The sequence below is a fragment of the Talpa occidentalis genome, unplaced genomic scaffold (assembly GCF_014898055.3).
Source record: "Talpa occidentalis isolate TD23 unplaced genomic scaffold, MPIMG_talOcc4v2.1 talOcc4.6, whole genome shotgun sequence".
Taxonomy (NCBI): domain Eukaryota; kingdom Metazoa; phylum Chordata; class Mammalia; order Eulipotyphla; family Talpidae; genus Talpa; species Talpa occidentalis.
In genome coordinates this window covers 26,268,123-26,295,714 of record NW_023604972.1, presented here as the reverse complement: position 1 = coordinate 26,295,714, position 27,592 = coordinate 26,268,123, and the positions used below count along the sequence as shown (strand labels likewise).

Below are 27,592 nucleotides of genomic sequence, written 5' to 3'. Positions count from 1 at the left end.
TGGGTTTAACAAGACCAGGTGTATATGGATGCACTCTGAAAAGATTTTGTACTTTCTCCAAAAGTGGAAGAATGGAGGAGAATCAGCCACATTAAATTCTTTCTCTAACTGGGAAATGAATGATTAAAATAAGATTGGCCAAGGCTTTCTAGGCAAGCAATTTAAGCAATGCAATCCCTATGTCCTTTCATTTTTCCTTAACCACCACTAGATGGGACTCTTGCGTCCTTGGTTTATGATTTTTTTTTTTAAGATTTATTTATTTTTACAAGAATTGGGGTACAGGCCCAGATGTGCTGGAGGGTGAGAGGATTCACCAGAGACAGAGCAGGGAACAGAACAGGCAGACTGATGAAGTACACTGCTGAGAGGAGCAGCGGGTGCAACAGGAGAGGTCTGCGGAGCCATGTGGGACCCTCACCAGCTGGCCGGGATTGAACTGGCACTGCAGAGTCTGTGGACAGCTTCACAGCGCTACGCTCAACCACCTGCTCCACCAGGGGAGGCCATATATCTTAACTTTATCCACAGTTTGGGCGCCTAATGAACTCATAAATAACAAGGAAGCTATTGCTTCTTTATTTGCTAGGTTCTAAATGGGGTTTTTGCATACATCATTTAATGTATAAGTCTATAAAATGTATATTATAACTTACATGTTAGAAACAGGGGGAATTTAACAGTTGTTGGGCAATTTTATGTATCAGACATTGATGCATGCACTTTGTCCCCAAAACAACTCCTTCAAAACAATTCTTTCCATTTTTCAGAAGAGGAGATAAACTGAAGTTTGGAAAAGTTAAAAGCTGTTGTGGAAAAACAGAACCTCAGTCTTTGCCTAAGTGTCCATTTGTCTCTATGTGTAACCACTTTTCAAGCAATCTAAACACTCTAGATGGAGCTTTAAAATGTATAAAGATTTTGGTGACTACAGCAGTGAAATGCAAGGATTGGCTTGCATGATATTGAAAAATACATGATATGGATTTATTGACATTAGAAGAGAATTGCATTTGTAGACTAGGCAGTGCAATTTAGTGAAGAATGAGGACTTTGGAAGCAGACTGTCTGGGTTTGTAGTCTACCTCTTCTGTGCCCCAGCAACATGATCTTTGGTAATGTACTCAACCTGGATTAAGTTCAGTTTCCTCATCTGGAAATGAGGATGATAGTCATAGGGATGTAGTGAGGATTAAACAAATTAATACATGAAATGTGCTTACATGAAATAGGACTTGCCATACAGTAGATACTCCTCATCAGCTCCTTTTATTATCTTATTTAGAGTGATATAAGATAGGAAATTTAGATGCAAAACATCAATTTATGCCATTTTTATTCCCATTTATATTTCAATGTAGTGATTACTGCTCTGCCTAATTTTAAAGATTACTAGTCTTAATGTTTGTATTTCTTCTTATAGAATTTTTAAATAAAGTTCACCTGTATTACTGTTCATGATTTTTAAAAAGCAATTCATTCATTGAACCAGCTGATAATGAATATTTACTGATGCCAGAATCTTAGTTAGGTAGCAGCCTTTTAAAAAGACACAATGAGGGCCTCCCCAGTGGTGCAGCGGTTGAGTGCTGGGCTGCGAAGCTGCCCGTAGCCTTTGCAACACCAGTTCAATCCCCGGCCACCGGTGAGCGTCCCACATAGCACAGACCTCTCCTGCCACTCCTGCTGCCCCCCTCAGCAGTGTACTTTCTGTTCTGTTCCCTGCTCTGGCTCTGGTGAATTCACTCACCCTCCTGCACTTCTGACTGTACCCACTGCTTGTATAAATAAATAAATAAATCTTAAAAAAAAAAAGACACAATGAGCCACATGCCCACAAGTTGCTCAGAGCAGTGAGAAATGAAACAGACATAAATAAATGAAAAGTAAATAAATGAAGTAAAAGATCATAGGTGCTAGGAGAGACATATTCCACAATGAACTAAGGGCAAAAAGAAGGAAGCACTTATATCTGAGAAAGACAGGGAGGTCCAAAGGGAAGTAGTAAGCTAAACCTTGCAAATTAGCATAATGGAAAAGGCCAATTCCAAGTGGAGGGCATACAGTTACCAAAAAAGCAAAATGGAGCATATGAACAACAAATTGTTACCGCTGTATCTCAGACAAAGGGTCTCTTTCTTTGTAAGGATGGTAAGATAGAGTTTGGTTCCTATTCAATCTTACATACCATCCTAAAGCCACAGAAACTGCTTGAAGAGTTTTTTCTCTGCAAGGGAGAAAAATGGACACACTTGAATTTAGAAAAGACTGGTATGGGGACTAAGTATAATTTGATTGCAATTATATGAATGATATAGGGTAGGGTGATTGCCTAATAGATAATTGACATCATCTGAGTAAAAAATGATAAAGGACTGAAATTGGACAATGAATATTAGTGGAAAGGGAATTACAAATTTGAGATATTAGGGAGGGAAAATAATGTGGGACATAGTGAATCTGAAAGCCACAGAAATATAGACATTGCAGAATATCCCTAGATTTCTAATTGAGCAGCTGTAAGAGAGAACTATGGAAACTATAGATTCAGTTGTGAGTGTTTAAAACTTGATATTTCTATTTTTCCCATCTTTCTCAGATTGCTATATAAAGGGTGCTCTGATCTCTCTGTCCCTAGTTTGTCCCTTTCTCTATCTCATTCTTCACAGTGTGGAAAAGTGATCTTTCTAAAACTCAGATCTAGTTATATAGACTTGCATGTGACCTTTCCATGGTTTCACATTGTGGCCACTAATGGAAACGCTTACAGTAATTTAGGGCCTCTATAAGTTCTCTCCTGACCAACCTGTTGTGCATCCATGTTTTTGCTTTGTCAACCTACATCAAACCAAGGAATGTGTATTGTTTTCATTGCACATATTCTCAGATTTTCTTTTATATATTACTTCCTCTAGAAAGCCTTCTCTTACTCCAGAATCTTGGATAAGTGCCCTGTAGGTCATCTCAAAGTGTCTCAATCTTTTCCCATCACTTATACTATCAGTATATTCTCCCTGAGTATTTAATTCATGTTTTTCTGCACTCATGTATAACAAAGTAACTCCCATAGTAGATTAGATATATTTTTAATGAAAAAAAAAAATGAAGGTCATATAGGAGCCTCAATACATTTTTGTTGGTCTATGTGGAGGTATACAGAAAATGGTCAGGTATTGGCCCTGGTGCTTATAAATCAATAAAAATTTTCATCATATGGGAGCAGGTTAGGAAAAAAGAGTCAATAACATTGTCAATAAAGAAAGTAAATTGCAAAGAGTAGAAGAACAGTATGTTATCTGTGAAATACAAGCAATTAAGTGACAAGTTGTGAAAAATAACCTATGAAGAGAATGAAAGAAGAGTGGTCAAGAGATAGGATGTCATGGAATTGCAGTATCTCTACTGTTAATTGACCTCTAAATCTCTATTCATTTGGAGCCAAAGTATTTGGAAATGTGCCTTGGGAATGTCATGAAGGTGCAATTGTATAGCAAACACAGTGGAATGGCCTGCAAGAGGTCAATCAATGCATTTAGGTTGAGCTCTATTTACTAGGTAGCTTGAGATTTTAGAACATCAATATAAAACACTCCTTTTTCCCCTCTCTCAAATTTTCAACCAATTTACTCAGTCTGTGTCCAGACAATCAGACCTTATTTCAAAGATGATAAGTTGTTCCCAATAACTTACAGTGTAGTAGAAGTCTTGATCCTATTGTATACATCGAATCAAGAAATCAAGCATACCTCTCTGCCTCCCTTACTGCTATATATATTTTATACATGCTAATATGTACTGTATTACAATATATATTTGAATAGCTTTATTGAATACATAAATTGTTGGAATGCTCATATATCTCTCTGATCCCAAATCTTCCAAAGCTCCATTTCCTCAGTCTTTGAATTCTGGAAAAATAGCTACCATTAGTGCCTTTTTGTATATACATAGGCATACACATATACTCAATTCTATGTCTATAACCACACAGTGCATTTGCTTCATAAACTATATTAAGTCATTCATTCAATTAAAAAAATATGTAGTCCTTATTATGCTGGGCCTTCCAGGGACAATGATAAAGAAAAAAATATGATCCTACCCTCACAGAGGTTATAGTCTGTATGAGAAGATGGACAAATAAACAAATGAATATATTACAATTTGTTTTATTCTGGGAATAAGCTGGGTATAGTATAATAACATCAAAGGAACACTGAATCTTCACTTGGAACATCAACTCATCCTCACATTTTCCAGCTGATTTCCCAGAGTTCCAGATTATTCATGTGTATATATGTACATGTACTTTCATATTCACACACTGGTTGCAAATAAATTTGGCCATGTATTCATGAAATTTTCTAGCATCTTACTAATTTAACAGCTAGTATACATAGATGTCAAATTAGTGTAACATCACTATATGGATCTTGTTTTATTTCCAATCTTAAATATGATTTTGCTTATGTTTGTGGTGAAACATTAAATAATTTGACCAAATTTTATAGATCATATTTTTGACAAAATATAATCAAGTCAGTTAGTGGGGGAGGAAATATTAGGAAAGCTGACTGAATAAATCAGCTACATAGTACTTAACAACTTGGTTGTTTTCTTGAATTTTTTTTTTTGTTTTAAGTTATTTTAAAAATACTTAAAGGCAGTAATATTGTAACAATACTCTAATATTCTAATTCATTTTGGCATATTTTCAAATTTCCCCATTTAAAATTCTGTTAGCAGGAACACAGTGAACTGTTAGAGCATCTGTGTTTCAAATTTAATTATGCTGGCCAAATTCAGAGGTTTGTGAATTTGCTTTGTTAAATATTAGTCATATGCTGATATCAACTCATTTTTTACTTCCAGAAAGTTACACATATTGTGTCAATATAGTACCTTGCTTAATATTACCTAGTTTTTGTGATTATCTACTGAACTCAAACTGGCCAGAACACAAGAAGCCCAGAAAAAAATAAATGGCACCTGACTAATAACATGGAAAGTTGCAAGAAAAATGTCACATATTAAATTCAAGGCACTAAGTTTCAGGTTTCAATGACGTGTGAAGAGCTTGTAGGTCATCACTCCCATTACAACAAGAAAAATCTGAACAAATTGAAAATCAAAGACTTATTATTGCATTTGTAAGGAAGTTGAGGTTACAGGCAAATTATCATTCAAATTATGAAGAGACAAGCAAATTTGGAGAGACTCAGTTAAGCTCCTTCTACTTAAGACAGATGCTACTGAAGCCATGCACCAGCAGAGTGCTGAAATGATCATTTTGATGAATTTGCTTGAAATTGAACATGGGCTAATGTAAAAATGAGACCACGGTGTTATAGGGAAGCTCCCATGTTCATGACCATGAAGAATCCCACCAGATTCTCAAGCTGAAGCTCTAAGGCAGGGGAAGAGGTAAATAACACCTTCTCCTTCTTGAAAAATATATAGTGTCTTCTCCATAATAAAAGCCTGTGTCCAGGAGAAGGGACTTGACCAGAGCTTCATCCCAACTGATCCAAGGGCATTCCTCCTACTACTGCCCCTCTAACCTTACTGTGTCAGCTAAAGGAGTATGAGGAAAGAAAAGAAATAGTCAACAGAGATCAGAGCTTCAAGGAAACAGATTGGGTCATATGCTGATACCCTGCATTGAAACAGATTGCCTCTAGGAAAGGAAATAAAGAGTGTAGGTGGAGAAGCACTTGTGAAGGTTACAGCCTGATACACAGGACTGCTGAAAGACTGAGATTTAATCAACAGAAAATAGACCTCTCCTCTTTGCTATACTTCACATCTCACCAGCAAAGCTCCAGTAGAATAGCAATCACTTACAGCAGAAAGAGATGAAAACACAGACACTCTCACAGGAGTACTTAGGAAGTCCAAAAGCAAGAGGGAAACTAGAAGAACATGAAAGGAACTCGAATACTGTGGTACCTATAATGACAATAAACATTAAACACAGTACTTCTAACCAGATGAAGACACATCCTGCTCTAAAGGTCTGTTTTTCTCGGTTCCTCTTACACAAATCAACTTTCAACAAAAAATTAGAAAGCCTGCCATAAGGAAAAATATAAAACAAAAATAAAACACAGGAGAATAAAAGCAAACAACAGCGCCAGATATGACACAGATGTTGGGATTATTGGACAAAGAATTTAAAATAGCTATGATTGATATGTTAATTTCTCCCTTGGGAAAAACAAACAGCGTGCAAGAAGAGATGGTTAATGTAAGCAGAGAGATGGAAATTCAAGTGATCAAAAGGAATGACAAATAAAAAAGAGTGACAGGGAGAATGCCTTTAATGGACTTATCAATAAACTTGACATGACTGAGAAATGAATCAGTGAGTTTGTATATATCTCCTTAGTAATTTTCTGAAGTAAAATTCAGGCAGGAAAAAAGTGAATAAAAACAAAACAGAACAAAATATCCATGAACTATGCTACATTTTTCAACAGGTATAACATACTCATTTGGAATATCAGGAGAAAAAGAACAGAACAGAAGAGGAATAGAGGCAACAATGGCTGAGAACTTACCAAATGTTAATTACAGACACTAAACCACAGTTCCAGAAAGCTCAAAGAATACCAAGCAGATAAATACAAAAAGAATACCAAAAAACCAAATTCACCTCGTCATCATAGTCACACATTTATGTAAACCAAAGGCAAGGAGAAAATGTTAAAGACCATAGATGAACAAAACAATCACCTACAGAGCGACCACAGCCAAAGTAATGTTTTAAACAAGAAATACTGATCATGTCACTACCCTTTTAAAATAAACTCTGTAATGGTTTCCCATTGCTCTGGAAAAGAAATTCTAACCACCTTAACACTTTAACAGACCTGGAATAGTCTGGCTCCTTTCTTGCTTCTCTGGCTTCATTTCCTTCCATAAAATCCTTTCTGCCTTTCCACCTCACAGGCTTCACCTCGAGGAGCAGCAGTATAGGGAGTGGTGTTAGACAAAGACAACTTAAAGTCCAAGTAGAGTGAGAGAGACATAGAGGGGCTTGCATCTCTTTAGATGCAGTGCCTATTTTCCTGGCTTGTCTCTCATTTATTGGGTATCAGATTAAAGGAAGGTGGGCAAATAGGTGGTGGAATGTGCCTGTTGGGATGTGGATTAGGAATGCATAATACTCTGTATGTGGTGGGGATGTGTATTGGGGATACATAATTGTCTGGCACAAGCTAGGGGGACTGAATAGGGGCTATTGTCAGGGGAGCTCCATTGTTGTTGCTGATCAAAACATCCTATCTCTAGTCCCTGTTTACAATTAACTTCCTGTCAAGGTGGTCTAGCTGGTTATGCTAATCTGGCTCTAATGTTTACCTGCTGTTTTCAGCAGCTATACTCATACCAAGACTTTTGTCCTGGTGAGAGGCACCCTGCTTGACCAGCAGGAACTCTGGGCACCAAGACAATATCCCAGAACATGGGGGCTGGGGAATGCACAGCAGTCATCTTCTTATTCCTCTTAAATTGCATGTCCCTGGGCATCTGCACATACTTTGTTCTTGGCCTAGTATTATTTTTTCTTGTCCAGTGACTCCTTTAGTTTGTCTCTTTATTTCCTTAGGGAAGAAAACCTTAACTAACTCCCAGTGTAGGTATATCACATAATTATAGGTTCTCATAGACCTTGTGCAGTTGGTATACTAAGGTACTTTGCTCTTTTTTAAAAAAATATAGAACTCTTACTTTGTTTCACTCACATTCCATTCATAGATCCAAAGTGCCTAGCACAAAGTGGGAACTGAATTCATGGCTGTATCATAAAAGAAGGAATAAATTTCTCACAAATAGCCTAATAAACGAGTACTTACTGATTATAGATCATTTGCAAGAGTAGTTTCAACAAATATTAATTAATTTAAAAACTATGTAATAATATCTTACCTTCTACTAGGCACCTTTTAAATTTTTGAAGAGAAGACAAACACTTTATAATATTCTGAAGTATGCAACCATGTAAACCAGCAGAATATTCATAAAGGACATAATAGAGGCCTGCATATGACCTGCAGAATGTATGAGCTGGGCTGTGTGTACTGAAGCATCAACATTAGGAGAATGTGCACTCTGGGGTGCAGGAGCCTTTGTTATTTTGTTAATTGGTATGTCTCCAGAGTATACAAAAACACCTGGCATTTAATAGGCAATCATTGATTTATTAAAAAATGGGATAGAAATTAGCTAATTAATAGAGAGAGGGATAAGTGATAGGGAAATGATTTTAGATATAGGAAACAGTATGATACCCAGATCAATAAATTGCCCACACTGACAAAATACAAAAACAGCATTCTTTAACTTGTAGGAGGCTGTCACTGAGAGGAATTCAGGAAGAAAAGGGTTTGGGAAACAGGATATGAGCTTTTACATTTATTAAATCCACAATATATTCAGGTAAAGGTTGTAATTTCCTCACAGTGTTGTCCAAACCATAACTGATCTTTCCAGCAGTATTTTACAGATCATGAAAGTGTCTAAACTCTCACAAAGTTTAAATTAATGGAATTTGGGTTAATTGGGTTTTATGACCAAATTGCGTTATCTTAATTGTGATTTCTTTCTCCCAGCACATAGATTTGATGTTTTTAATCATATATAGTTGTAAAGTTGTGAATTAAAATTGTGAACTTAAAAGCAGAATCAGATAAAATTGCAACCTTTCAGAGTACACTATATTGTATTTATAAATGTTTAGGGGTTTTTTGGAAGCGGGGAGGAGAATAATGCTTTGCCCATTGGACTGAAGGGGGAAAAAATGAAACAAATACTTTTACTGTCAAAATGTTTGTTGTTTCTGTCATTTCTAACAGTAACCAGTAGGTGGTATCAAACAATTTTACATTTCTGTTTTATTGCAGTTTTTGTATCTGTTTAGTTTCTGAAATCGTTCCTTCCTGACTTTCTCACATTCCCAACCACAAATACTTACACATAAACATTTGACAGAGATAAAGAGGGTTTTATTTCATCTTTCCATTTTAAATTTCTTGACTTTGCTTTCAGGGTGATATTTTTCCTCACATTATTCAGGAATCCATAATAGAGACACTGCTTTATATACAATAATTCATTTGGCAACTAAACACTACTGAAAAGCATTATTGTATTTTTCTTTTTTCTCTTCCCTTCATAAATTATTTTTTAATAAAACTTCATTAACTTTGCTTTACAGTACTATGTAAGTTTTGGTTGTGCAGCTTCACAGGTGATGTGTGTGTATACCTCATCACACACACCATCAATTGACCAATGGATTGATTCTTCCCCTCTTTTTCCCCTTCACATCTGGTAGCCACTATATTTTTCTCAAAGCCTAAGAGTTATTTTTGGAAAGTAGTGCTCTAAATCCCCACTTTTCTGATAATCTTGTTTTAAAGTTTTCTCACTATCACTGTAGCCCCTTGATTGTCAGTGAAGATAAGTATATTTTCATATTGATTTGTCATTTGTTTTGCTATCTTGCATTTTGTGTGTGTGTGTGTGTGAGAGATATAGTTGTGGTTTGTATGTTTGTATGGGTGTGTCTCTTATATTCTATTTAATTATTCTCCTTTGTCATATTCTCAGTAGAAAATACCTTTACAGGGACCTCCTTGGTGGCGGAGGTGATAAGACACAGCACTCTGAAGCTATCTGCAGCCCCTGCAGCACAAGTTTGATCCCTAGCCAGGGAGCTGACCCACATGGCGCAGCTGACCCACATGGCACAGCAGACCTCTCCTGTCTCACCCGCTGCTCTCCTCAGCAGTGTATTTCAGTCAGTCCACCTGTTCTGTTCCCCACTCTGTCTCTGGTGACTCTTCTCACCCCCCCACACTTCTGGCTTGTACCCCAGTTCTTGTATGCATAAATAAATAAATCTTAAAAAAATACCTTTACAATTTAAAACCTCTCCTAATTTGACACATAGAAACCCCATGTGTTTCTGTCTATGTGTTCTAATATAGACTCAGCAGCTGTGAACTTAATTTATACATTTACCTTTGTTCCTACTACTACTATCATATTCCTGGGTGACTAACTCATGATTAATAGAATTTCACTATTTTAAATTACTAACTATATATTTTTTAAAGTTGCTTTATTCTAAAGCATTTTTTTAAAGATTTATTTATTTATTTATACAAGCACTGGGTACAGTCAGAAGTGCGGGAGGGTGAGAGAATTCACCAGAGCCAGAGTGGGGAACAGAGCAGGCAGAAGGACCGAAGTACACTGCTGAGGGGAGCAGCAGGTGGCAGGAGAGGTCTGTATGCCATGTGGGACCCTCCTCCAGTAGCTGGGGAGCAGCTGGGATCGAACCAGCGCTGCAGAGGCTGCAGGCAGCTTCGCAACCCAGCGCTCAACCGCTGCGCCACTGGGGAGGCCCAAAGTTGCTTTATTCTAAAGGAATGAAAAAAGTAAATACAAAATCCTCAAAATTTGAATACTTCCCTAAGATTTTAAAATCTCTTCCAATTTAATATATCCCCTATGTATATAATTAAGCTTACATCAAATCTCCTATAAAACAGGTCATTGTAGACATTTTGTCTACTCATATTAGAACTCATCTGTTTGTCTATTGCTTTTTACTTAACTATTATGACTTCCTTAACTACTGACAGAGAAGATTTACAATGAAAAGAACCAGCTTATTTTTTAAACAAACAGAAGTATATATTATTCTAAAAATTGTGACTGACATTTTATCAGCTTTTGATTTTAGTTGCTTGTTTTATTTTGTATTGATTCTAAGCTTCATTATGAAAGAAATTATGATGTCATAATGCTAAGCAATTCAGAATTGATTTTATACTTAGGTAGCTGTACTTTGAATGAAGAAATTATTAATCAAGTTTTCATCATGATCACTGGTGTGGATGATTGGTCCAGTCTTTTAGCATAATTCAAATAAATGATGAACAAACTAATGTGAGACTTTTGTAGAATTTATAAAGATAATGTTGATAATCAATGGGTCAATTTGAAGTGCCTACTTCTTCTTATAGGAAATTTTACTTAAATCTTACCAAACTTTTAACCTATACCCTAATTGATAGCAAAGATAGATTTCTATAAACAAAAATGAAAACTGAAAGCATTTCAGAGTCATTGCTTCAAGAAATATAATTACCATTTTTGATAATTAATTTTGCACTGTGTTCTTCCAGTATTTTTCTCTTTATTGTTTTTGTTTTCTTTAATTTTTTTATATAATTTTTTTTATTTTTATATTCCCCATACAATGCGACCCCCTTATTTTGACCCCAATCCCTCCCCTCCCCGCCCCCCCCAATAAAGTGTCTCTGGTTCATAGTTGTTTGTTGATTTTGATTTTTACTTTCTTACAGTTATTCTTTTTCCTGGTCCCTTATTTAAGTTTTCTAGATTCCTGCTATGAGTGAGACCATCCGGTATTTTTCTTTTTCTTTCTGGCTTATTTCGCTGAGCATGATCCCTTCCAGCGCCATCCATGTTTTGTTTTCTTTTAATAGGGTAAAAATGACACTAAAAGTGGCTTTTAAAAAAGGGAAAAAAAATACTTCAATTGCTGTGCTGTTAACGTTAATGTTTTTGGTCCCTATCTTCTCCCCTGCAGGGGTAACAACGGTTCTAACAATGACAACTCTAAGCATCAGTGCTCGGAACTCACTCCCCAAAGTGGCTTATGCAACTGCCATGGACTGGTTCATTGCTGTTTGTTATGCATTTGTATTCTCTGCCCTCATTGAATTTGCAACAGTTAATTACTTCACCAAAAGAGGATGGGCTTGGGATGGAAAGAGTGTAGTAAATGACAAGGTAAGTGAAGACTTACTTCTCACCATGATTAAGAAACTCCTCTAACATATTTAGTTGATAGCAGATAACAATCCTAAAAATTGATTGGAACATTCAAATCTAAATGACATGTATTACATATACATATAATATATATGAATATCATGGATTTCTTTTAAAGTGTGCTTCTGCTTGAAATTCTCCGGGAGTGCTTTTATTAGTATTACTTCTGTTAAAAACACTTCCTAGGGTCTGGTGTCAGGCACCGTGCTAAGCTTTTACATTGCTCTCAGGTACTCTTTGCAATATTCTAAGTAGGGTGTCTTTTAATTCTCATTTTCTTTTTCTGATGAAGTAGCTGAGGTATAGTCAATTTATTTATTTTCCTAAGCTCACACAACTAGTTAATAAATTATCCATTAACCCTAATCTGTCTGACCATTAAATTCAAGCTCTTAAATACCATACTGCTATATAATAAACAGTTTTGGAAAAGAAAGTGGCATTGAGTTTTACATGTTATGAATTTCAAACCTATCAGTGAGTTGAATTGCTCTGTGGTTTTGCTATCAAAGCCCAAGTAGCACTGTGACTTTCCCATGTTGTATGGAGTAGGTAGGTGCTAGACAACTAAGAAGTTTTAAGTTGTTCAAGTTGTCTTGAAGATAAAAATTATTTGTTTTTCAGATTAATATATTTGGGCATTATTGGTGTTGATTTTTTTAGGTTTCAAGCTGGTGAGAGGTTTGTGCATTGATACAGTCGGTATTCTTTTCTTATTCTATACATTATTAATTATCTGCATTAAGAGGAGACTGGATATATCACAATGAGATATAAAGCAGCACTTCTTTTTTTGTGTAGAAGAACTGGGATACAGGCCAGAGGTGCTGGGATGGGGGGTGAGAGGATTCACTAGAGACAGAGTGGGGTGCAAAACAGGTAGGTTTACTGCAATTTACTGCTAAGAGGAACACCAGGCGAGACAGGTAAGATCTGCTGTGCCATGTGGGTTAGCTCCCTGGCCGGGGATCGAACTCAGACTGCAGTGGTGATAGTGCTGAGACAACCCATAAAGCATTCTTTTTTTTTTTTAAAGATTTATTTATTTATACAAGAACTGGGGTATAGGCCAGAAGTATGGGAGGGTGAGAGGATTCACCAGAGACAGAGCAGGGAACAGAACAGGCAGACTGATGAAATACACTGCTAAAGGGAGCAGTGGGCGACACAGGAGAGGTCTACTTCGCCATGTGGGATTCTCGTCGCCTGGCCGGGATCGAACCCGCGCTGCAGAGGCTGCGGACAGCTTCACAGTGCAGCACTCAACCACCTGCACCATCAGGGAGGCCCCACCATAAAGCATTCTTAATAGAAAAACAGTTGAACTTAGAGGAGGTACCTAAGTAATCCTTCCATTAAATTTGGAATTACATACTGGCTGATTTTGTTTCCTTTTCAATTATTTGGATATTTTTTTCTCATTCTATAACCATATTACACTTGAAACACCCAAACAGTTAATTCTGTAGTTTAAAAGCTTTTCTCTTTTTTTCCCTAATTTTGTAAAGTATAAGAAGTTTTAATGAATGATAGTGTATTTAATTTTGCATGTTATTTTTTTGCATACTAAGAGTCAAGAACAAATAAGGAATTTGATTAATTTTCTATGTTTAACTTCTGGGTTATTTCAACTTTTAAATTTCAGTTTATTGTTGAATTATGCTTTCTTTCCCTATGTATACATTCCTTAATCATTACTACCTATACAATTACTCTTTTTAACAATATTAGTTGCCCATCCAGTTGCACGCTAACACTTTTTGAAGGTAAACTGCTAGCTAATCCCTTGTAATTATGTCACAAAAGTTAAATAATGGTTTGCAGTTGCAGTATAAATGCCCATATGGACATTTATTGAAAGATTTTTTTTTTAATTTTATGAGGGTGCCAGTCAAAGTTATATTGTGATTTGGTATATTAAATAATATGCCTTCACAGTCTTTAATCATGGAAAATAAAAGTACCTCTAAATCATTCTAAAAACTATAACCTAGTACTAAAAATGCTGAACTTAAGTCTATCCACATGTCAAATGACAATAGTAAAGGTAAATTTACTTCAATATCATTGATGTTCTAAGAAAAGTAACACTGTATTATTTCAGTTCTAGTAGTTATATTAAAATAAAGATTATAATAGACACATTGCTTGTTTTTATTCACTTTTCATACCACAATGTCTGGCATTAGTAGGCAGTCAGAAATACCTACTGAATGAACGAATTATTAGTTTCTGATATTAAATCTGGTATGTAATGATGCTGATGAGAGGACTTCTGTGCCTTCTTGGAAAGACTTTTTAAAACTTTGCAGTGGACCTCTCCTGGCGGTGCAGTGGTTGAGCGCTGAGCTCGATCCCGGCTGCCAGGCCACTGGCGAGGCAGACCTCTCCTGTGTGTTTCGTCAGTTGGCCTGTTCTGTTCCCCGCTCTGGCTCTGGTGAATTCTCTCACCCTCCCGGGCTTCTGACTGTACCCAGTGCTTGTATAAATAAAAAATAAAAAATGAAAAACAAAACAAACTTTGCAGTGTTAAATTTGTAAATGGGCACTCAATTCCATTCATGATTCAAGTGAGTTTTAGGAGCTATTTCTTAAACTTACCTTAGAAAACAACATGGAACTTAGATGTGAAAGAAAACCAAGTAGATTATTTCAGTGCAGTCTATTTCTGATTTAGTTTTCTTTAGATTCAATTTTTAAGTCAAAAACAAAAATTTTATTGAAGTAGAGTTTTTATCCTGGGGACATATTGGTGTTCTCTCAGTTTAACCAGACTAGCAGAAGTCCTCTATTTGTAAAATTAGTTAACATGAGTACATACAATGAAAGAATCTGTCACTTTCAAAAAACATATGAAAAGTTCTGAAAAATTTATAGGCTGGCAAGGAATTTAGCTCATAAGAATAATTACTCAGGGCCTCCCTGGTGGCGCAGCGGTTGAGCGCTGTGTTGCGAAGCTGCCCGCAGCCTCTGCAGTGCTGGTTCGATTCCCGGTTGCTCCCCGGACACCGGAGGAGGATCCCGCATGGCGTGCAGACCTCTCCTGCCACCCGCTGCTCCCCTCAGCAGTGTACTTCTGTCCTTCTGCCTGCTCTGCTCCCCGCTCTGGCTCTGGTGAATTCTCTCACCCTCCCGCGCTTCTGACTGTACCCAGTGCTTGTATAAATAAATAAATAAATAAATAAATCTTAAAAAAAAAAGAATAATCACTCAATATTATTTATCTAAAAATATTTAATTAGAGTTTACCTGTAGTTTGTATTCTGGTGATATTTAAAGTTAGTTTTGCATTGAGCCCTCAATTCGAAGACAAAGCCTATCTTGTTCGATAACCTTGGATGACTTCTACTACTTCTGTTTAACCTCCAGTGTGAAATTAGCAACAAAATCTTATTATTCTGAATTAAGTGATGCAACTCCAGATTTTTTATGCACTTTGATCCACAAAATTACCAATTTATGCAATCTCCCCAGTTCTTCGGGAACCACCCCACAACCCAGTGTTCCTCTATTTGTCTAAGACTGACTCTTCCACCTCAACACTGGCTCCCTTTCCTTTCTGTTCCTTTCAAAACTTTGATCCATCAGTTATTAGTTTCTGTGTTTATTTCTTCAAAAGCATTAAGTTCTTTTCAACTGCTTCCTTCCTTTCAATTTATGAAAGTGCTTATGTAAATTATGCTTAATTTACCATAAAATCAAAGACAAACTCTCTCCAGATCCTGTCACCATAAGACTTCATCCTCAAAGTCTGCACCCTTTTTCACCATACAAGTTTGTTGAAAGCATTGCTTATAACACTGTGTTCTCACATTCAATTTAATCTCAACTCTTGGTAATCTTATTTCCTCTCCATTTATTGTCCTGTAACTGAAGGACACCAATAACTTCCACATTTTCTTATCAGATAATAATTTTCTATTTTTCTCAAGGGAGCACCATTGAATCCATTAAATACTGTTATGTCGAAGAACTCTATTTCAGCAAGTTTTTCTCTTCTTTTCCTCTTTAGATTTGGTCTCAAAATATCAGCTTCCTTCTTCTTAAATCTTGGCAGCTGCCACTATTCATTCTATTCTTTGTAATTCTCTGTTCATTTTCACATTGAATCTAACCTCCCTGGCATCTGCTCTTGTTTATCACCAAAACAGTCTCTCAGCTTTCTTTACTGTTGTTTTTAATTCTGCTATTCACAGTGTGATTTGTAGTTTAAGGATTTTACTGAAAATTATTTGTAGGAATGTTTGAAACACTAAAAAGACTGTCCCCAACCAGAAGTCCCTAATTATCCCCAGTATAGTTAGCAATCATCAGGAAATTTCTGAACCATTGCTCCCACTCCTAATAATTAGGCTCCATTATAAATGTGGATAATATCTTATTTAATACTTGAATCTTTATCAGTTTGTAATCGCATATTTATATCTCAGCTTCTTCACTGATAATGATAACAATGACTGTTAATCTTAATAAATCATTTATTCTTAGCCTTTTTGCTCAGTATCTTATTATATTACATGGTCAATAATATAAATTTAATGAAGTAGAACCAAATCAAACATATCACTTATGCTTTATTACCTTCCAGAATATGCTATCTACAACTGCATCCCATATCTTTCTTTGAACTTCCAATTTCATACATGCACCCTGTTCTCTGGGCATTTCTATATGAATATAATATCTCAATATGCATATTTTTGAAAAAGATAATAAGCATCAAGCAAAAAAAACCTCTCAAGTTTCATAATTTTATATATTTATAATTTGCATATTTTTATGATTTTATATCTTCTCCCTGCCCACTCCTATTTCTGTTCATCTGTACCTCAGTTAATGGAAAAACTTAATCTTAACATCAACAAATGTTAAGTATCCCTTAACATTTAGTCAGTCATCAAATCATGTCCATTCTCTTACCTATATACATATATTATGCCCTGAACATGTCTCTTTACTTTGGACCTCTTTATTCCTCTGCATCTTCAATCATGTCTTTCTCTAATCCACCTTTTACTATGAGAGTTATCTTTCTAAAACAGAAATCTAATTATTTAATTTGTTCTTTAGTGAATAGTTGAAGGCATCTCTTCAAGGTGCTCAGCTAATATGGCTTTCTCATGTACTTCCAGCATGATACATAATAAGAATGATTTTAAAATTTTATTCTGAACATACTACTATGTGCATAAGAATATAGTCATTTTAGAAATGAGTAAATGTACTATTGCTGAAGTAAAGTTACTTGTTCAGGATCACATTACCAAATAAGTGGTGTACTGAAGATTGAACACAGATCGAAAATCCATGCTTACGTTCCTCTAGCCATCACTAACATCTCCAAGCATACTTGCCTCTGTCCATCTTGTGACAATAGATGTACTAATGTTCTTGCTAAGGTGCTCTCCCCTTCCTACCTGCCTGATGAAAATCATCTAATTTTACTTACTTACTGCTCAAAATCATCTAATTTTATTTAATCCTGGAACTTTTCAAAAAAATCTAATTGCCATCAAATATAATTTCAACTATACCTGCAACAAATCCATTTTATGTAACCTCATTAAATTATACATTTATTGTAAATAAATTGGCTTCTAACTCTATTCCAATATGTTCTGAGAGAGTAATAGTTTTGTCTTATCTGTCATCTTTACCATTACATAGCATATCATTTGACACACAGTTTATTTGAATTAAATTAAAAAATAAATGACTTGCTTGAGATTGTTTACATTTTAAATGTGAGTCAAGTTTCTATGCTACCCAAGAGAAGCATATAGTTCTCTGGAAATACAATAGATACTAAATTACTAAAATCACAGACATAGCAACATACTAACTGAACTAACACCAAATGTACTATTATTTTGTGATTCACTCCATGCATTTCACAGAAAACATCAAATTTCAAGTGCTTTTATTCATTTATTTGCATTTTGAACATTCTACCTTGTTCCAAAAGCATTTTCAGGCAGCTTACCAAAAGAATGCATGAACATAAATTATGAAATAAGATATAAATAGAAGTCTATCCATTCATTGAGCTGGTAATCAAGAGAGGGGGGAAAGAAGTTAAAAAAAGGAATAAGTACAATTATAGAGAAAAGCACCAGTGTGTTGTGAAGAAAAACATGGAAGACAGACTTATAGTAATAGGAAGTGATATCTCAAGTAGATGGTACTCTGAGCTGACCCAGTCTGTATGTTATGTTTGTGATTGGGGACCAGTGTGGATTGATTCCCAGTTCCTGGCTCAATTGTAGTATTATGCACAGCTTAGAGAATACAGGCTAAAATTCTGATGAGAGATATGATATCAGTCATCTATATAGAAAGCAAAAGAGTCACTTAAAATTGTAGAAAATAATAGAGACTCTGTGCCTTTGTTTCTGTCATTCTCCTTCCATTTGGTTTTATTCTTCACATCTAACATTATTTTCTTCACTTATATTTTTACCCATGCCTGACCTTATGTTTTGAAAATGACCAACCTCACAGCCTTAAATAAGAAGTACAGAATAAGATTAAATTTTGGGAAATTGGGTTTTTTTAAACTGGGTTTGCCTAGTTCTTAAAAGAAACAAAATATTTATTTAAGGACATGAATATTCTAAAAAGTACTTCATAGCAGTAAATACTAGTTCAAATAGTGAAATAACAAATATTGAATTGGACTATTTATTTTCATAGTTCTAGTATAAACCTAGGGTTACTGAGAAAATTTTATAACACGTATGTTTTAATTGGGTTCTTTTAATAGTAGTCAGTAATGAATCAGACAAGGTAATATCTTCTAGTAATGGCCTAGCATTCAGATATTCTTTGGATACCCTCATAGCAGACCTATGTCTCATAACGAATAGTAATAGAATACATTATATGGATTTAATGTGTACTCCTCTTTAATGGATCTTAGAATTGTAAATTTGTTATGAATTCAAAAATATTTTTCTCTATACATATAATTTTAATCTTATACAGATAGGAATAAATTGCTTCATAGATTTGTAGTAGGTAATTATTTTCAAATGAACTAAGGGGAGTTCTTTACTCTTTTAAAATGAGACTTTGTAAAATGCTGAGCCAGAAAAGCTTGACTGAGCTATCACTATGAATTAAGAAGGTCTGGCAGCTGGGGGTACCCTGCCCTACCTTCAATGAATTGGTAAGAAATCATAGGTGCCAAACTCTGGGTTTTGACTGAAGATTGTACTCATGGCTGTTGCACTTTGCTTGCCACTGCATCTAAAAATAGTCACATCTCCAAGTTCTAAGGGAGTATTTGGAAGCCAATTCATGACTTTCCAAAGTGTGAAGTCTGCTTTAGAAGTTCATACTTATATTGAGAAATTGAGGACAAACTTTAACGTTTAAAAAATAAGATGAAACTAAGTCAGCAAAAGTCACAAAAATATTTTGTACTTAATTTTATTGCTGTTTATTATGGTGCTCACAATGTTGGAATAAAACAAGAAATACCAATATACAAATATGCAGGACTGATATTTGACTAGTGCATGCTGGCACAATACTTCTGGTTATTTTTATAACTGTTATCTATGCATTTTAGTCAGAGTATTTGTTCTGATTTGTTAGTACTTCTGCTCTAGAATTTGTTAAGTATTTTTAGAATTGACTGTGCATTAAAGGTTATTCAAGTTGGTGTTGGCAGGAAGGTGTTTGTAAGGGTCAGTACAGTTTCAATCTGCAGACTATTCTTGCAATAAGAGGCATTTGTATTTTATATTTCTTTGTCTAAATATCTGAGCCCTATACTATAATTCCTGATCTAACTTAAATATTCGTATCCACAAAACCTTCCTTGAGCTTTGTCGCTCAATGTTTATGTTTTCTTTCAAAATTATAAAATATTATAACTCTAACTCTTGTATACCATTCTCTACCCTCTTCCTTATTAATAGTTAGAACTGTCACTACTCTCCACTAAGAAACTGCTTTTCGATGTGGTTTAAAATATACATTATTTAATTAGGCTTTCCCAAAGTATTCAATATGACTTTGTTGTAATTCTCTTCCTTTTTTAAACTACAAACTGAAGCAAGGAGAAGCTAAGGAACATTCCCAAGGGCCAAATTCTCTGTAAATTCAATCTGATTTAATTTTATATGGTGTTAGGTAGAGTTGAAGCACTGTAAACACTATACAGTACATACTTTGTGGAAATCTCCCTTTAGAGGACTGACTTAGTGATAGAAACTTCAGTTGGGATATTTTAAGAAATAGTATTCCCAGGAAAAGAGCTTCTTCAAAGAAAAGGTCATATAGCATGGTGTTAAAAGCAGAGTTTAGAATTCATACACATCACTTGGTAGGGAACAGATGTTGTCATGTCACGTCACAAAATCTCTTTGACTTCCATTTGTGAATTTGTAAGATGGGGTTAATAATAAAATTTATTTCTTATCCAGTAGTGAAGTTTGTCAGAGTTGATACCCACAGGCTTAACACTCAACCTAACATTTCTTAGTGCTCAAGACATTAGCTGTCATCTTGTTATCAGTTATACACTTAGGGATTACTCTCCATTTGTGGCATAGGAATTATACATGTCATTACTGAGGATATATTGTTTTATACTTTTATAAAGTTAGAAATGGTAATCCCTCACCCTTTTTCCCTTTATATTCCAGCCAGATCTGGAATTTCTATCACTACTAGTGAAGTACAGGGAATCCTGGCCTGTTTTCATATACTCCTGGGATTTCAGAGGCTCTTTCTTATCTTATTTTACTTGGTCTTTTTGAAAATTCTTAGTAAAAAGTAATAGATGTTTGAAATTTTGTTACGAACCAATTGATCCTCTAAATCCATAGAGTTATACTATTCACTATTTAGGATAATTCATTGTTGGCTCATTGCCACAAAGTATGTATTATATAGTGTTTGTAATTCTTCAGCTATAGCTAACACCATATAAAATGATATCAAATTGAGCTTATAGAGAATCTGGCCCTTGGGAACATTCCTTAGCCTCTCCCTGCTTCAGTTTCTAGTTTTAAAAAAGGGGAATAATTACAACAAAGTCATATTGTATACTATGGGAAAGCCTAGTTACCTAAATAGATAACTAACAGTACATTTATATTAGCATAGAAATGCAGGTAAATGTTTTTATTTCCAAGTTACATTAATTCAGCTACATATTTTGAGCCTATCTCTTGGAAGGCATAATGTTAACTGATATGATTTCAATGGTGAACAAGATGAAATTAGCACCAACACTCATTGAAGAAATATTCTAATGAGAAAGGAAGATGTTGACCAAATCACAGCTTAAGAAGGAATTTACACATAATTGCCAGGATGAAAACAAAGTGGATGCCAGGGAAGGGCATGCAGCGAGAACAGAAACTACATTAGGTAGAGTAGCTTTGTTGGGGAAGGTCTTTCTGAGAAAATGACATTTAAACCAAGATCAAAATTTGAGAGGGAATCGATCATGTGAAAAATGGGATGGAGGCAAGGTATTTTGTGGTAAGATTAATCAAAGCAAAAAGGTAATAAGTGTAAAATCTGAAATTATTTTACTCAAACTGATATGAGCAGAAGAAAGAACTCATGGTAAGAGTGTTGATTTTATTGCAAGTTCTATGAAATAATATTTGAAAGATTTCAGCAGAGCAATGCCATAATCCAATTTATCTCTGTGTCTGTAGCATGTCTAAAGATTGGATGATGTTAAGCAAAACTGGGGGAACACAAAAGAAAGTCACATGGTCCAGGCGGGACATAATAATGACCCAGACTAGAGTGGGTAAGAACTGAACTGGGGATTATAAAGAGGAACACAGTGTGGATGAACTAAGCAAAAATCCCAGAGTTGGTATTTCAACTTTCTTCTATGTTTTTAGCATATATTACATTGCCATCTGTGTATGGTTATAATTTCCCCCCCATGTGAGTAAAACCTTGATGTATAATAATTACATGAATGAGAGAAAATCTGTTATCAAGTTAAATTTCTTAAGATTATTTATTATAGATGACTTGATCTTGTTGGAATATTTCTGCATTTCACTTATTCATCTGTTCATTCATTTCACAAAATATTTGAGTGATTTGTAAGAGTAAAAAATGTTGTACCATTTATTTGTTTTATTTATTATTGTTTATTTTTCATCTGGACACCAGAAAATGGTTCTCCAGGAAAATGATACCATTAATTTTATCCTGGGTGTTTCCTTGCCCTCATGGTTTTAGGACGTAGTTAATTCCTTTTATTTATTTCCCTGAATGTCTTCTTTCTAATAGATAATGATGTTTATGAAAATACCTTTTTTTCAGAATTTTAAATGGAGTTTTAAAAATGTTAAGCAGCAGGCCCAACCCACATTCTATTAATTCTTGTATTTTTCAATAGAAAAAAGAAAAATCTTCTGTCATGATCCAGAACAATGCTTATGCCGTGGCTGTTGCCAATTATGCCCCGAGTCTTTCAAAAGATCCGGTTCTCTCCACCATCTCGAAGAGTGCAACCACGCCAGAACCCAACAAGAAGCCAGAAAACAAGCCAGCTGAAGCCAAGAAAACCTTCAACAGTGTCAGCAAAATTGACAGAATGTCTAGAATAGTTTTCCCAGTTTTGTTTGGTACATTTAATTTAGTTTATTGGGCTACGTATTTAAACAGGGAACCTGTATTAGGGGTCAGTCCTTGAACCTTACACAGTTACCTTGGGGATGTAAAGCAACATTAAACTTCATTTGTTTTGCTCTGTACAGTCTGACTAATAACTGCTAATTTGTGAACCAACATGTACAGTGTGTATATAGCAATTTAGCTCACCAGTAGCCCTCTAATGGAGACGCGCATTTGCTAACTCTAACTCGTGGAACTGCAGACAGAAAGTACCAATGCCAAAAGAGCCATTGCCATTTTTAAAACCTTAACCCTAAGACCTGGTTAAAAGTGAATTTCAAATGACCTGACTTATTTCCTATTCTTGCAACACTGATGAAAATGGGGATCCTCTATCACCCTTCAGGGATCCTTTTGTCTTAGGTCTTAGGCAGGAGTGTTTTTCACTATTGCCTAACTGTAATGTAAAATAACATCCTCATTCCGAGATAAACTCTAAATACCATAATCTCATATCTGCATCATCAGCTCCCTTCCTGAGTGCCAGAATCCCTGCTAGTGTAATTGGAAGCTTGGCACACATCAGAAGAAAAACTAGACATTTGAAATCAGCTTTTAATTATTCTGTATAGTAACTATAGTCATGTACATATAACAGCATGATAAGCTCAAATAATTATGAGTCACCCCTGACAGGATGTTAATTATACCTAGAATTTAGAAACTATCAGAATGTCATGGTCATTACACTTTTAGCATTAGACTTTATTTGAGAATAATAATTGAAATCTTCCAGATTATTTTAATTATTGGAAACTACCTTAAATTAAAAAAGACAAATGCGTCTTACCCTTTCCAGGTATGAGTTGTATTGAAATTGATCAGCTAAATTTTCTTGGTGCTGGAGACTGGAGAAGGAATCCAGTTTGGCTGCTGTGACGCAATGTTCATATTGGATTAGAAAACTGTGCCAAAAACTCCCTTCGAGGAGAATTCATAGGTGTCAAAGAGTATAGATGAGCACTTATACGATTCTCTTCTTTCCTGTTTACTGCAAATTCTGCCTTAAGGCTTCTTTTCATCAGGACATAGAAGCCACTAATTATAAAGAAAAGGGCAGTTAATTGGCACATTTTTCTGTCTTGAAAGCAGCTCTTTCAGATAAGATTTAATGTAAATCTGCTTTTGTAAATTGCAACTTTAAATTTCGCTGACTCAAATTTACAACAGCTTTGTATACCAGAAGAGGTTTTGGTAAGAGTTAAACATTTTTAAACTGAACTTTAAAGCATCACCTACAGATTGTGGATTAGTTCATATGTGCAAAATGTAAACACAGGCATTCACATATACACACAATTAGCTAAATTAGAATACAGACACAAACAGTAGTTAAATTAAAACAATTTTCAATTTTACATAATTACTAATTATTAATTGGTAAAATCAATCTTTCTTTTAATATTGAAATTACTCCTTATGTCCCTAAAATATGCTAATAAAAGTCAATAATTGACTCTTGCCTAGATTCAACATTTTTGACAAACTAAAAATCCTTTTGACCCACGTATACATTAGCAGTTATTAGTTGACTTTTACTAATAGCTACACCTTTATAATGGTGTTTTTATAGAAATATTAGTAGTCGGATAGTGGCATTTCATGCAGTTTTGTATAGTATTTCAGTATAGTGCATAAATAGATATGTTCATAAAATTGATTAAAGGGAATATCTTATGGAAATAAGCAAAATCACAACAAAAGTTGTTATTCCTTTGTTTCTTTTACATTTTAGTTTTTTAAATTTTCTTCATTTTAGTGTGATTCTATTATGTATTTGCATGATCGTATTAATACCAAGGTCACAAATGCATCTTATTAACAGAATCTGCTGTGAAGACAGCCTTGGCATTAAAAATTCCCGTACAAAAGGTAATCCATAATCCTTAATAAAATTGTTACTTGAGCCAAAAATGTATTTATTTAATTTCCTTCCAGTAACATTTTTTGTCATCAAAATAGTTTGAAAATGTGTACTTTATTCATACATTGAAATAGAAGATATCCTATTTTCTTACACATTTAAATATAGATTAGTTTTCTGTGTTGTTTAGGGAAGTGTGCAATAGTAGGCAATAAAAATGCTTTGTATGGTATGTATTATTAGACACTTTACAAATAATTTTATAAGTTCTGCATTGCCCCCTAAAGTCTGCCTATTATTATAAATTTATAAATATGTACATATGTAAAAATAGTTGTAAATAGCAGTTTCTGTAGGACAACATGACTCATCTTTGTTTTTTTTTTTTTTTTTTTTTTTTTTTTTTTTATAGAGGCATGTTATTTATTTATTTGTTTGTTTGTTTTGTTTATACATGCACTGGGTACAGTCAGAAGCGCGGGAGGGTGAGAGAATTCACCAGAGCCAGAGCGGGGAGCAGAGCAGGCAGAAGGACTGAAGTACACTGCTGAGGGGAGCAGCGGGCGGCAGGAGAGGTCTGCACGCCATGTGGGACCCTCCTCCAGTGGCCGGGGAGCAGCCGGGGATCGAACTGGCGCTGCAGAGGCCGGTTAGCTTCGCAACCCAGCGCTCAACCGCTGCGCCACCGGGGAGGCCCGACTCATCTTTGTTTTGGGCAAAACACTGCATCTATATAGATGGCACCAGTTTTATGAAAATTTATGGAAGATTGACTAGAAATGTTATTACCATTATTGTTATTCTTATTTTAGTATCAATTATTAAAATCTTATTTGAGTCTAATGGCATCCTTACAGTTCAGATTTTCTGATAATGTGGTTCAAGATCTATAATTTCTCTAGCTTCAGTGTGTTTTTTACACATTTCTTAAGTCTTTAAAGTTTAGATGAACCAAAAAGAACTTTTGGGCTTGGTGGAGGGAAGGAGAATGTTCTATGGGTATAGATTTTAAATTACAGAACCATGGTCTTTACAAATAGTCTCCCTTCCATAAACCGTTAAGTGATGTGAATTATCAAAATAAGACTCATTTTTCAGGAAATGCTTAAATATATGAATAGTGGTGTTTTTAGCCCATATTCTGCCTGTTTTATGCAGTTGCACATTGACATACAGAGTAGCAGTATGTATAAAATGTAGATAAATACATGTCTGTAGACATATAATCTCATTGTTATAAAGCTGCTATTCTGATTCAGCTAATATTTCTTATTTTTTTTTTTGCCTCCTACTTTGTGCCATGGCATGTGAAGATGGTGTTAATATCATTCTTATCACACCCACAGAACTTAGATGAAAATTAAAGTGCATCTCATTCTTGTAAAGGCTTAAAATCAAAGACTAAATGGAACATGCAAATTAGTTTAGAACTGAGAGCTGTTTAATGAGCTGTAAGATCACTACTTGGCTAAGGTGGTGGCTGTTTGCTGCATTTCCCCATCCATGTACCTATTTGTTTCAATATAAAAAGGAACTAGTATAACCATTTAGTTAATTTTTACAACATCAGTTACTTAATGCCAATATCAGGGTTTTTGGGCATCAGTCTCTTTCATATTTTTCTCAGGTTTGAAGAAGTGACACCCTTTAGTCACATTCTCATTTTTTCCCCAATAGTTGACAATTTATTTTATAAAACACAAAGAAACTACTCACTCATGATTTTCCTTTGTAAATATGTGTGTATACATACACATGTATACACGTTTGTGTATATACTTGTGTTTACATGTATGTATGTGTGTAAATCACATGTGTGTTCATGTAACTCTAAAATTTTGGTTGCAAAGAACTAAACCCTGACATTTGTAATCATACTATAACAATACTACAGGAACACTAAGCTCCAAAGCTCTATGAATTCCATGGTACCGTTTTGTGGCATGGTTTGTCATCAGTCCATTGGGCGGAAAATGAAAGTAACTCAAGTTGTTTGAAAAATCATGGCGCTTTCATCATTTATTGTATTTTTTTTTTCTTTTCCTCCTTATTTGATGCCCTCAGCTGGTGCTTGTGAAGCATTAAGCTGTGTATTACTTAATTTAAAATCTGGGACCAGGGGCCTCCCCTGGTGGCGCAGCGGTTATGTGCTGGGTTGTGAGGCTGCCAGCAGCTTCTGCAGTGCCAGTTCGATCCCCGGCCACTGGTAAGGGTCCCACCAAAAACAAAAACAAAAAATAAATAAATAAATAAAAAATAAATAAATAAAATCTGGGACCATATTTATATCTTTATTAAACAGGTTGCTCCTGTTTTTGGTCTTTTGGTACATTTATATCCATCTGCATATTCCTTAAGCAGTTGTCTTTTTTTAATATAAAAATAGTCAGTATTTCAGGGAATTGTGTGCTGACCCGTTACCACCCTATAGTGCCATTGTTTTTCCTATTAACTGAGGTCTTGTGAGCACCATGGACTTCCCTTTTATTAATCTAGATTACTCAGAAGCATAAAACTTAAACTGGGGAAGGATATGGTATATTTTTAGCATCTGCATACTTGGAAATAAGGGAAACATTTAAAATCACTCATAACATTGTGGACAAAACAAATAATAACATTTTTCTCTATGTTTTGGACAATAAAATTCAGTCTTTTATAAAATTCTTCAATATCCATAATGTGCGTCAATCAACATTTATATATAAGACTCTTATATTCCCCATTAGTATTTAAGCACTCATATTTTCATAAAATTAAAAGACAAATTTAGGACCTCCAAAACAGGGAACAAGAGAAACTGCCCACTCCTGGAATAAGTCTGTTACTAATTAAACCTAGTGAAGCATATTCCTTTTTAAGTCCTAAGAGAAGAAATTATTCATCATAAGTATAACAGAAATATTTGACAGTCATTCTTACAAGGTAAGCATCATCAGTAAAATACTAAAATATATAAAGTTCATGTGAAAGGCATTTGGGGAAATTAATAATAAATTATTCAATAGCTACTATTTGTAAGAATTTTTATATTTAAAATCTTAATTATCAAATATATTTAAATCACTTTTAAATTTTATTTAGTTGAAATGTTCTATTTTTCTCTGCATATATAATGTACTTTTAGATTTATTTATTTTTTATTGCATTTAAAACAACCTGAGTAACATTATAAGTAACATTACAACACAACCT

General features: G+C 34.8%; 1 protein-coding gene across 1 annotated transcript in view; it reads left to right on the top strand.

Annotated features, from left to right (window-relative positions):
* Positions 1 to 24,703, top strand: part of GABRA2 (gamma-aminobutyric acid type A receptor subunit alpha2) — a 111,649-nt gene extending 86,946 nt beyond the window's left edge. Inside the window, exons 9-10 of the mRNA XM_037530215.2 lie at positions 11,627 to 11,829; positions 22,256 to 24,703. Coding sequence (XP_037386112.1) covers positions 11,627 to 11,829; positions 22,256 to 22,552 — 500 coding nt within the window. The 3' untranslated portion in view covers positions 22,553 to 24,703. The remainder of the gene's footprint in view (positions 1 to 11,626; positions 11,830 to 22,255) is intronic.
* Positions 24,704 to 27,592: the final 2,889 nt, after the last annotated feature.